Source organism: Andrena cerasifolii, chromosome 8 (assembly GCF_050908995.1).
Source record: "Andrena cerasifolii isolate SP2316 chromosome 8, iyAndCera1_principal, whole genome shotgun sequence".
Classification (NCBI taxonomy): Eukaryota; Metazoa; Arthropoda; class Insecta; order Hymenoptera; family Andrenidae; genus Andrena; species Andrena cerasifolii.
This window is the reverse complement of record NC_135125.1, coordinates 14,967,312-14,979,664: the sequence shown is the minus strand read 5'-3', so window position 1 is coordinate 14,979,664 and position 12,353 is coordinate 14,967,312. Positions and strand designations below refer to the sequence as shown.

At 43.2% G+C, this 12,353-nt stretch overlaps 1 protein-coding gene across 6 annotated transcripts in view; it reads right to left on the bottom strand.

Annotated features, from left to right (window-relative positions):
• Positions 1-60: 60 nt before the first annotated feature.
• Sdk (sidekick cell adhesion molecule) overlaps positions 61-12,353 on the bottom strand; it is a 51,255-nt gene continuing 38,962 nt past the window's right edge. The window contains exons 3-23 of one of the 6 annotated variants that reach the window (XM_076818741.1): positions 11,399-11,578; positions 11,024-11,237; positions 10,769-10,942; positions 10,470-10,678; positions 10,219-10,369; positions 9,585-9,712; positions 9,358-9,468; positions 8,455-8,574; positions 8,233-8,388; positions 8,030-8,156; positions 7,655-7,956; positions 7,385-7,570; positions 4,442-7,299; positions 4,163-4,360; positions 3,947-4,088; positions 3,592-3,870; positions 3,344-3,364; positions 2,572-2,729; positions 2,340-2,502; positions 1,942-2,270; positions 61-1,852 (exon numbers count right to left, since the gene is read on the bottom strand). In XM_076818741.1, coding sequence (XP_076674856.1) covers positions 1,610-1,852; positions 1,942-2,270; positions 2,340-2,502; positions 2,572-2,729; positions 3,344-3,364; positions 3,592-3,870; positions 3,947-4,088; positions 4,163-4,360; positions 4,442-7,299; positions 7,385-7,570; positions 7,655-7,956; positions 8,030-8,156; positions 8,233-8,388; positions 8,455-8,574; positions 9,358-9,468; positions 9,585-9,712; positions 10,219-10,369; positions 10,470-10,678; positions 10,769-10,942; positions 11,024-11,237; positions 11,399-11,578 — 6,449 coding nt within the window. In that variant the 3' untranslated portion in view covers positions 61-1,609. The remainder of the gene's footprint in view (positions 1,853-1,941; positions 2,271-2,339; positions 2,503-2,571; positions 2,730-3,343; positions 3,365-3,591; positions 3,871-3,946; positions 4,089-4,162; positions 4,361-4,441; positions 7,300-7,384; positions 7,571-7,654; positions 7,957-8,029; positions 8,157-8,232; positions 8,389-8,454; positions 8,575-9,357; positions 9,469-9,584; positions 9,713-10,218; positions 10,370-10,469; positions 10,679-10,768; positions 10,943-11,023; positions 11,238-11,398; positions 11,579-12,353) is intronic. The other 5 variants (XM_076818743.1, XM_076818742.1, XM_076818744.1 and 2 more) reach the window with 5 other exon arrangements.

Genomic DNA, 12,353 nt, shown 5'->3' with positions numbered 1-12,353 from the left:
GCTGCCATTTTATTTTAATTTCTTAATCATTCTCAACGTATGTAATTTTTAGTAAGAAATTCCTAGATTTTAGCGTATATTGTCAAAGAATATTCTTTACAACTTATTTTACGTCCCCTACGATCTCCAAACACTTTTATTGTTTCTATGGCTTGTTCCTTATGAAATCTGTACTAAAAAAAGAGGGAAACATTTCATATAAGTTCTGTTATCAGTCTGAAATGTTCTTCGCATTTAATACCTGTTTCTTCTACGGAAGAGTAATTACAGCATGTAAATGTTTCGCGGTAAAAAACATAACTGTCCTAAATTGAGTGGATCCGTGTATGAATGTTTTTCAATACTGTAAGTGTGATACATTATATACTACAAATGAATCGATGCTGATAATCGAACAAAAGCCGAATTGCTTTCTCGATGATTTAAAAAAAAGCTGATAAGTATCTATTTAAAAAGAAAGATAAATACATGATGTCTAGAGGTTATTTAGAATAAATTTTTACCTAACGCTGCCTAAGCTGCAGACTAAATGTACAGTATGTATCGCTAACTTGTAGTTAATATAAGTTTTATGTACATTATATATTATAATATTAAGAACAGATCGCTTACAAATAGTTAGAAATGCACGCAGTCGCATTTTATGTAAACACTCCTATGTTCACCATTTACTCAGTATAATAATATTAGATTCAGATATCTTTCGTCTATGCAAGTTATTCAAGATTGATATGATAGGCCTGACTGTGAACTGTTTATACATCTAAATCGACCCCTTATATCTCGTATATTGTTTCTCCTTTTTACAGTACAAATACTTGCAAATTTGAATTAGAGAACCATTAAAAAAACCGTTTCATTCCAATTGTAAAATTAGTTCTTGTTATGCTGTTCGTATTGAAAGTTTTCAACAGAGATAGTATTAAAATATGATTTTCTGATTAACTTCAATAGTTACCTGGTTGTCTCTGGCAGTTCTCGTTACGGCGTTATCTTCTTGTTAATTTAATAAAGTTATGTTACCGCGATGTTTATTATAGGGCGTATCGACAGAACGCTTCGAACGAAGTGTCAAGTCCTTCGAGTTAAAAGAAGAATGCAAGCACTGCATTACTCGAGAGATCCGTGCGACATTCTGATTCAGATTCACTTAATAAAAGTAAAAAATGTTCATTATACACATTAAGTCCTTATCTAAAAGTATAAATAATATGTATCTCAATATATCACAATATGATGGTGCCAGAAGCATTAAAATTACTATAAGGGATGTTAGCGTGCGTGAAACACCTTCGAATACGCGTTTCAACGTAAGTCTTTTAACTCCGTGTACATCAATTTAAGTGCCGAGCTATTAAAACCCTAACGAACTATTCTACGAGGATGATCAAAATTTTATAACAACCAGTCTCTCTTCACGTGTATACCAATTTCAAAATCTCCACCCCGGAGCAATAATTCCCCCAAAGAAAGTCGGGACGTTAAATCCAATTCGTGCTCAGCACAGATTCCTTTAACATAATACTCGCGTAGCGATCTCGAATGTCGCTATGCCGAACCGGCACCCTATCTACTCAATAAAAGCGTCACTCTTTCGTGAAAAAATGCATTATACAAAGGAGGAAAAGCCAGGCAACGGGGCCCTCGACCTTGCCATATTGTTCATAATAATTTGTCCTCCGTTTAAACTGACAACGGCACTGCCCTCGGGCTCCGAGTCAGTGTACGATGAATAATTTCTAACTGGTTTCTGACGCTTCCATGACTGTCTCAACGAGTCGTTCACATTAGCATAATGATTTACAAAGGAATGTGGATCCGAGTGTACACTTTCATTCTCGCTTTCAGACCCCTGCAACATAAAATACCAGAAACAAAGATGTTTAAGATACTTTACACGTTATATACACACCTGCTTGTATTTGTAAAGAGAATGCTTACCTGCGAATCTGTCGAACTAATTTCCGAAGGTTTCTCCGTAACGCTACTGTCATCAGGATTTTCATCGTACCCCTTAAGGCTCTCCTCGTCGCTGTGATAAGCAACTGAAGCCGGCGACGGTCTAGGGGGCGATTTACCTAGCATCGTAGGTGGAGGAGGATGCATGGACTTTCTTCCTAAAGTGCTCCTTTTGCCCAAAGTGCCGCAGGCATTGGCCATATTCATTGCACCACCACCTCCTTGCCTTGACCTATAAAGCTCTAAATCAGATTCCTGCCTGTCGTCGGTGTCCATCGCCATGGACTCCTCGAGTGTCTTTTGCGCTTCTTCTAAAATATATTTCATTAACGTTAATCGCCGCAAAATGGATTATTCGGGCTGTATTTGGAGAGGCTTACGTTTATACTTGTAGCTTTTACTTTTCACGCATAAGACTGCTATGACCATTATGATAATTATAATTGAAGTGGCAGCTAAGGTGACCATGAACCAAGTTTGCCTGTAGAATGGTTTGTGTTGTAAATATGCATACTCCAGATACAATTTCGATGGAGTTAGTATCTGAAGAAAGAAGAATATTTATTACATCGATGTTCAATGGATGAGGATACGCACCATTGTATTATTTACCGTTTCTGTAGAATACGCGGGGTAACTGATCCCGTAACGATTGTACGATATTACTCTAAACAGGTAAGACGTGGATGGAAGCAGATTTTGATACGACACAGAGTATTCTGTGAGTGGCCCATTACTGCTACGCACTATTGTCTGCCAACGACTGTCATCTACAATTACAAATACGTGGCACTTATATTGCTACAATTATAGATATCAAATGCACTCGGAAACTTCCGCAGGTTTTCTTGTATTTTCATTTTACAACAACAAAAAAAAAACGAATAATACACGTCCTACTCTTCTCGCTTCTCAAGAAACAATTGTCTGCGGATAGTTACACTTCGACGGTACTTGCTACAGACACTTCTAACATTGATGGTTTAATAAAATAACAATCGAAAACTTGCGAAGTTACGCTGTACTATGTTACATGATCGAAGGGCATCGATGAGATGTTAGACGCAGGAATTGGTAAGTTAAGACTGTAGGAGTACTGTTATCTAACAAGTCAAACCTCAACTATTCGTTTATTACAGTAAATTAATAGCGGCATTCAAAGAGTTAAGATCCTTTATGTATCTCTAATAGAATCCATGGAAAATGTCATGCTATGACATCATGCAATCGATAGTATAGGTACCACTAAAAAAACAATATAGTCACAGATCGTTACAAACAGGAAGCCATATTTTTAACACTAACAAATCATATTTTACTGTCTGAGAGACCATCTAATACAATATAACTGACGCTCAATATATTTACGTGCATTGACACTTACAATGCTGCCACTCTTCCATCGCTATATCATTACAAAAAAGGCAATATTAGTAATGACAGTCGTACTATTCTGTGTTTTTTTTTCTTTTCATTAATCATATAAAGTTGAAATAATAAAGCAAATATTTTCGTATAGATTCTCAACGTTCCTTTGACCAAACTTTGCGATATTCTGTCAATGACTTATTTCTACCGTTCCCTTTATTAATTCCTCTACTCTATAACATTAAAAATGTTTTACGCCCTCACCTTTTCTGCGCGTTTCGATATAGTATCCCAAAATAGGCCCTTTTCCAGAAGCTCCATTAGCCCACTGTAATTCGACACTGGACACTGTCTTAGTCACAGCAAGATTGCTAGGTGCCATTGGCGAACCTTCTTGCGGGCCAGTCGTGACATTTCCGGATATGGGTGGGCCAAAATCAATGGTCTGTGCTCGAACCATAAAGGTATACGTTTCTTCCTCCTCCAAAGGCTGGATCAACAAGCTCGTTTCATTTACCTTCTGCTTCACTTGCTTACTGAAACCTTGAGCAACGTAAAGATATTACTTACAAGCGATTCATTGCGTACTGTACATTTAAAAAAAACTTTAGAAACATACGATCATTTTGCTCCGCTGTTTCGTAAGTAACAATGTAACCGATTATTTCACCGTTCCGCGATTTCGGCGCTTCCCACGATACACGGAGACTGGTCATTGTAATTTCTGAAAATTGTAGATTATGAGGTGGCCCGGGTATATCCTGCAAGCAAGACGAATGGAATTTTATATACTAATTTAGAGCCATCAGTTAATTTCATTTCATACTGGACCTACCTGCTTAGTTCTGACCGTGATGGGCGGAGATCGCGGACCATCTCCGGCAGGATTGAATGCCAATACTTGGATACGATATTCCGTGTATTTGTCGAGAAAAACTAGGCTGTGCGTTAGGTACGATGCTGGCACCACCTCTATTTCCTCCTCTTGCTTGTTCTCCAATTCTTGAGGAGAGTCAGTGACCAAATAAAAGATCTAGAACGAAGAACAGCAGACTGTATAAGTAACGGGAACTTGCGACGTTTTTATAAATAATAGAAGGATAACGAAAGTTACTTTGTATCCTAATAGATCTCCATTCTGCATGTTAGCTTGGGGCGGTTTCCATCGCAAGTGGACTTCTGTGGAAGAGATTGGTTGCGCTTTTAAATGTTGAGGCTCCCCTGTAGGAACTGCTTCTCCCACGTACACAGTCACAGGTGGGCTTGCTGGGCCTTCCCCTTCGGAGTTGAAGGGCAGCACTACCACTTCGTAATACCTATCTTCCGTCAGGTCGCTCAGAACGATTTTTGTGGCATTTATCCCTAAAACCTCTTCCTTCGGCGTGTCCTGGAGTGCCGTTGGAAAATCAGAAACTGGTTGGTAAATGACGCGATAGCCGCCAGTCTCGTGGTCTCCACTCCAGTATACTTCATCTATCACATTCCAATGAACCTCTATACTGGATGTCGTTATTGGAACAACTTTCAATCCAGCGACACCTCGAGACGGCGCTGCTGGTAAAGTCTGGACCTGAACCGATTCTGTGCTCCAAGCTGAGGGGCCTATATCGTTGGTGGCTTGTATGCGAAATTGATACAACGTAAACGGCTTCAAGTTGTTCGCCGTGTGAGACGTTAAAGTTGGCTCCACCCTTTCAGGAATAGTTTGAAACGGCCCCGAATTTTCTGACTGCTGGACTGTGTAGTAGCGTAGCGGGGCAAATCCGTCGCGACCAGGAGTCCAGGTGAACGTTATCTGTCGACTTTGTACTTGTGACCTGCTCACTTGTGGCATGGATGGCGCCTGTGGGCGTTCCCTGTTATTTGTCGTGAAAACAAGAGCGTAGGCTGTTTTGCCCCAGCCCAGCCTTGTTTGCGCGGTCACAGAGAACATGTAGTACTTCTCGGGCTCCAAGCCAGTGGCCCTGAAAGTTCTATCCGAAGCAGGAAATTCTTTAGAGAACTGATGGTCTTGGCTACTGTTCAGATGAAACATCACTTTGTAGGCGAGAATCTCCCCGTTCGGGTCCTCCGGAGTGTCCCAAATGATGCGGGCAGTGGTCAAGCTGACATCGGGGAATGATACATTCGACGGTGGCCCGGGGGCGTCTTCGAATGTTTGCACTCTGACCGGCGGGGTGCTCAGAGTACCATCGCCGAGCCTCGTATAAGCTAAAACTTGCACGTGGTATTGAACGAACTTTCGAAGCTCTGTCAAAGTTGTCGTGAAAGTAGTGTTACTGGGAATGTTTTTGTACTGGAATGCGGATCTCGCGTTTGCGCCATAATACACCTTGAACCCTTCTATCTGCCCATTCTGATGCTCTATAGGCACATCGCCCCATTTTACTAGTATAGTAGTAGAAGAGGTCGCGTTCGCCTCGACGTTAATGGGCCCCATCGAAGGCACCGATTCGCGAGTTCTTTCGACAGCTTTGGGGCTCAGTGCAGAGGACCCAACGTCGTTGAACGCTTGCATCACGACTTCGTAGAGAGCATACTCCTCTATGTCCTCTAATACGTAAGAGTTCGCAGTGTGGTCCTCTATGCTTATGCTCTTCGATTTATTCGTCCGCACTTCGGTGTACGTGACGTTGTATCCTCTTGGATTGCCGTACCATTCTATCTGCTGCAGCGGAATCCATCTGACGCGCAGTTCCGTCGCGCTCATCGCGCGCACCGTCACGTTCCTGGGAGGATGCGACGGCGGCGCTTGAATGGTCTGGAACTCCTTGGTCGGCTCGGAAGGTTCAGAGGCACCGACCACGTTGTTAGCGATTAATCGTAATTTATACTGCATGAACGGAGTCAGGCCGGCCACGGTGATTGTACTAGCATCAGGATCCGAGACTTCGTATATGTTGTACCAGGTGGTGTTTCGAGTTGTTTGCGCCTGCACCGTCCACTTGGTAATAGACGAGTTGCCGTCGAATCCAGGTGTAAATTGAAGGACGACGGAGAACGCGTCTATATTGGACAGTGCCAATTTAGTGGGCGGCTCTGGGAGAACAGGCTCGACGCCAGATTGTATGACAGCGACTCTGGACTTCCCGGGGCCCACCGAAGTCCAAGCGATCACTTCGAACTTGTAGTGGGTCATTGCCTGCAGGTGCTCGATTTTAACCGAGAGAATGTCCGCCGTGAAATTCATGGTCCTCAAGGATTCCGGCGCGTCTTTGATCATGTAGTTCAGCTGGTAAGAAGTGAGGATCCCGTTCACCTCTTGCGGGGGACTCCACTTGACGGTAAGCGACCGATCGCTTATGTCATCGAACTGCAGATTCTCCACTTCTTCGGGCACATCTTCGCGTGTACGGATTTGAAAATGTGCGCTCCGCTCACCGTCACCAGGATCGGTGAAGCACAGCACGGTTATGTTGTACAGGGTATACTTCTTCAAACCAGTCATAATGGCACTCTGTTCTGCTAGAGGATCGAATAGGCTAGGCGGCACGGTCGTCGACTTGTACTCGCTCGCTTCTGAGAAGTTGTGGCTAATCCAGGCCTGCAGCTTGTAGCCCTGGTTTATCCCATTAATCTTCTGCGGATTCGGTGGCTTCCACCACACCTTTATCGACGTTGAATTAATAGCTTTCGCTCTTACGTTGGTCGGCGGAGCTTCTGGCACCCCTTCTTTCGTTTTGATCTTCAAGCCTTCTGTATACACCCCCACGCCTTTGTCATTGTACGCTGCTATCTGCACGATATAGTCCTTCCATGTGATCAGATCGGTGATGAGGTAATTCCTCTGCGCCTCGTTCGTAATGTTCTGTATCGTCCAGGGGCTGTCGTTGTACCCGTACAATCTATACCTTAAAATGTATCCTAAAATATGGCCATTTCGATACTCCTCCAATGGCAATTGCCACTGTGTTATTATTTCCGACGACGATCGAGCGGAGCCAACGAATCCCACGGGTGGTCCGCTTGGAGCTGAAATACAGATCAATCATTCTTAATTGAAATTATCGAAGGACTAACGAATACCTCGCGCTAGAGCTTGCTCGGTGAAACTTACGTTCTTGAGGGAGGACTACCACGTTACTCGGGTCAGACGGCGGCCCTTCGCCGACGCTGTTCTCTGCGCTTACTCGAAACTGATACGCGGCAGCGGCTTTCAAGTTATTCAGTAATACCCATCGACTCTGCGCGGAGACATTATCACACTCGGTGATCCAATTGAGCGCAGAATCAGGTATAGGTCCTGCACGAATATCATTATACAGTTGTGTGTATTCTTATTGCAATGGAAGCTCTAGTCTCTGCTATAAAGTGAGATTTGGCGTACCAAGATCAGAAACCTCTCGCCTCTGAACAATGAACTTCTTCGTCGGACTGTTTCCATCGAAGCCTGGAACCCAACTAACGTTTATGGTACGGGGAGAAATCCGCTCGACTCGACTGGCCATTACGTTTATCGGGGCGAATGGTATTTCGATTACACTGAGACGCGCCGATCGAGTCTCATTACCCCCAGGAGAAACCACGGAGCACATGTATTCGCCCACGTCGGAGGCCCGAACAGCAACTATTTCCAACGTACCATCGGTGCGCATCTTCACTCTTTGACTAGCTTGCGTGTTTATTACCCTGCAAGGATTTAGAATGCCGCTTTCAGAACAGAAGTGGCTCGAGCGTGGGATATCCTGTGTGTGCTACGTACTGTGTATTGTGAAACCAAGCTATATCGTACAGAACACTTGGGTCATTGGAAACCTTGCACTGCAGCTCCGCGGTGTATCCAAGAAGTACGGATGTGTCAACAGGTGGCTGAACAATCTGTGTCCGCACTGAAATGAATAAAATGTTTCTGGTAACTAGTACAAGTTCTTCTGATAGCCTTTGGCGTTTAAGGGTCTTTCTTACCTAACACAGTCAGATACGCCGAACCGTTCACGGAACCAGCCTCGTTAGCTCTAATGCAAGTGTATTTCCCTGCATCATTTGGCTTCACAGCAGCGATTAGAAGGTCCCCGTTATCTAAGACCTGTACTCTCCCGGCAATCTCCACAGGAATTGTATCTACGAATCAACAGACTTCGTAAGTTCTTGAATAGTCTGTGTGCACCCTGATTGTTCGTTATTTACCATTGTAAATCCACGTGGTGTTGGGTATAGGTGCTGCCACAGCGTTACATGTCAACGTCGCATCTTTTCCATCTAATATCGTTAGATTCTGTGGACCATTTTCCATAACTGGCCCAGATGCTGCAAGTGACAAATAAATGGGTCATCATTTTAATTACCAATAAGTAAAAGTTATCACATGCACAACAAAAAAAAGGAAGGGAGAAACAAACAATTGGTCACAGATGATAAACTTTTCCCAGCTCAGTGCTTTCCAGTATATAATAAAAGTAATTAGAGTATCCAGCTTATCGGTGAAAAGGGTTTGGGTGATTAAAAATGATTGAAGAATTGCTGCATTGCGTGTGATCGTTCTTATGCAATGGAAAGCACTGAATCTACCCATACCTGAATTATTTATTATGCAATAATGAATGTTCTATTGTCGGGACTTTCAATATACTTTCTATCGGAACTACGGAAACAACTAATTCTTAAAAGTTCTGCTTTCTCGAGCTTATCCCTAATATAGGAAAGAATTAATCGTGTCACACAAACGTGCAGAATTTCGGGATGAATGTATGTTAATGTTTCTTTGCGACGACAAGCAGACTATACTATTTTTATGTACTTCCTATTAAAGTAAACTACTCTTTAACTGTGATTAAATCTAACGACACTACAAGGTACTCTATTTCATTCGACAGTTTGGATATTTCTCGTAATTGTTTGAGGAACAACGTGCTTTTGGCACGATCGTGTCCTCGTGCTTGGTGGATGTCACTATAACTACCAGGGAGACAAAGGGAAAAAACAATCGAGTACAGCTGGAAAAAGCAAACATTGTGGTGTGATATGCATTCGTCAAGCTTGTGCCTAGATAATCTCAAAAAGGTGGGTATTTCGTGGCGTCGGAAATCTTACTGTCTGGGTACTGAGAGAACTTAAAACGGCGATCAGATTGGCGAACTCTGACTACATTGTAGCCAGCTGCCCAGCGGACAACTCTGTTTTTCAGTCTGCTTTCTAATCCTTCTGGCCCACAAAAAATTATGTTACTTACAATGTGTACAAATAAATATCGTTCAACGAACACACGAAAGAAAATTATGATATTTCTGAGTGATTTGTTGTGCCACGGGTATACTAACTTTTGGCCTTCAACCAGGTGTAACTAGAGGCTTCGCCAGCTTCGTTGGAAGCGAGACACTGAAACATCCCCGAGTCGCTCATTGTTAACTTTTTAATTGTCAGTGAACCATCCTCTTCCATGGCGTATCTGTGAATATAGAAATATGGTAACATTAAGGAAACTAAAACTTCTGAAACATCTATAAACATTCCACTTGCACCGCAGTCTTTTATATAGTAATTAATTACATAGAAGTTATATATTTGAAGGTACCATACGAAGAGCAAGGAGAAAAGCAGAGAATGTCCATTTTTCATGATTTTGTGATTTATAGCACAAAGTTGAAATACGCGGTAAGTTAACGTGAAAGATTTGGTACACTGCTTAAGAATAGGAAATGTCCACTCTGCACTGGAACAAAATACGGAATGTCCCCTCTCTTTGGCTAAGCATAAGCTTCTGTCGTTAAGGTAAAACAAGGAAATTATTTAACAAGAAAATGAACCTTGTTTCTTTACTGATTTCTTTACTAAAGTATTACAACTTAATTTTCTCGATAAAGCTGCTTTGTGACATTCCCAGTTTTTCCCCATACCCTTCATATATTCCTACTAACTCATCGACTGTTCCTTATTATCATCTGTCACTCATACCTAGACCCAAGGAGATGGTCAACAGGCTCGGCATTGCGGAACCAACTGATCTTAGGGGGAGGAACGCCAACAGCATCGCATGGTAGAGACACAGTTGAACCGTAATCGCTAAGGGTCTCCCGTTTCAATTCTGTTATGAACGTCGGCTTTTCTGAAGAAGCATAATACACATTTGATTAATTAATTAATCATACCACTACCGGTAACATCAAACAGCTAGAGACTTCTCCGGACAATGCCACTGCTCTCACCATGCACGACAACTTTCGCACTAGCGTTCACCGTTGGATACCCTCCACTCCTCAAGTCCACATGACAGGAATACACGCCCGTGTAGGTGATGTTCGCTGATATCAACGCCAACGTTCTGTTCCAGGAGTCATTAAAGCTATAGGATATCCTAGAGTTCTCAATAGGAATCCCATCTTTCGTCCACAAGGTTCGTAGCTCATAAAGCGACCTGAAAGAGCAAACGAAACCCTCTCTTCCTATCACCACTTCTAGAAGTCTAGAAGTTCTTAGCTCCTGGTTCTTCGCTAACAAAGATTACCTAGCATTGGCAATGCAATGTATATACGTAACATCCTGGTCCTTGATTATCTGCGTGTCCTGCGGCTTCACTATTATAGCGGGTGCCACGTCCACGTTCGAGTCTCCACTAACTTGCAGTTTGAAGAACGGGCTGTTCTCCTCCTTGCCCAGCTGGGTGTTAATAGCTCTGGCCCTGCGCAACGTAGAACGTAAAGGAGCATTCCGCGAGGCATTCCTACGCTTAGGCCTGCTACCGTCAAGCTTCGACACCTACCTGTACAGGCCCTGATCACTTTCAGACGCGTTCAAGATGAGCAACGTGTGGTGAGCGGACGCGTACTTTATGCCATACAACAACGAGCCGTTGGGCATGAACCATGTCACGTCAGGTGCAGGGTGGCTTTCAATCGGCGGCAGCGTTAAAACAGCCGCGCTCCCAGATTTCACGGCTACTACCCTCTCTGTCAGGTCCTCGAACACCCCCATATCTGAAGATAATATTACGGCGTTACTTTGATTCCGCGAGCCTGCTCGCGCTACTAGATCTATAGCAACGTCGCTGAAATTATTCATCACGTTAAAAGAGCATTCTGAACGATGGACCATGGGCACACAGAGCATCCAAAGCACCGCCGTAATTAATACGTACACGCTACCGCAAATGTAATTCTTTCGCTAAATATAGATCCTACATCGTTCGTGGCGACACAGTGGTACACCCCTGCATCCTCCCTGCGCGTACTCTGTATTCGAAAGTAATGCTCCGACGTAAGCTCGTTGCTCAGAGGGATCCCGTCCTTGAACCACTTGTACTTCGGCTGAGGGTGCCCTGAGAAACGAAATGCAGCATGAGAATGTAGAAATTCAGCGTAGAGGCGACTTTAGATTTAAGAGCAACCCTTGGTGAAATTGTATTCGCAGGTTCGGGGCGATAATGGTAATCTCAGCCCTCTGGTCGCTCCAAGCCGAAGACTCCGTTTCTGGGGAGTCGGCGTTGCTTCGCACGTTTCGGGGTGCGAATATTTTTCACGGATACCGCGGGCATTCCTTGTTTGGCCGGGGCATATGTATGTTGCACGGAGATCTAATACTATTAGCACAGGGTCAGGCTATCGCGTTACGGCTGCAGGCCGCCGTTGGGAGGCTTCATCTGGTCACCGTCTCATCCGCCCCGATACTCGATATTTCATGAGAACAATGGGCCAACAATTTCGCGAAGGGCGGTTGAAATTTTGCAGATTTTTCATTATTATTATTATTATTCGTAAACGGCTTTAAACGCATTACGTAACAAGAATATATAACACTTTGGGTGTGCATTTATATGTAAGAAAATAAATATACATAAATACATAGTATATAAAAAATATGTGTATAAAAGAAAAATGAAATTGAATCGTAAAAAAATCGAGGGAAGATTCTCTGCCTGTTCCTTTTTTTTAAATACAGTGGTTTTGTCCAGCAGTCAATGGAGGAGGCTTTACAAGTGCTATGCGCTTCAAAGTGCGTGGGTGTAAGTTCAAGGAGAAGCTTCCATAGTTGCTCTACTTCTAACAGTGCTCTCGCGTACTATAGAACTAGAGGTTTCAAAATCTACGAATAAA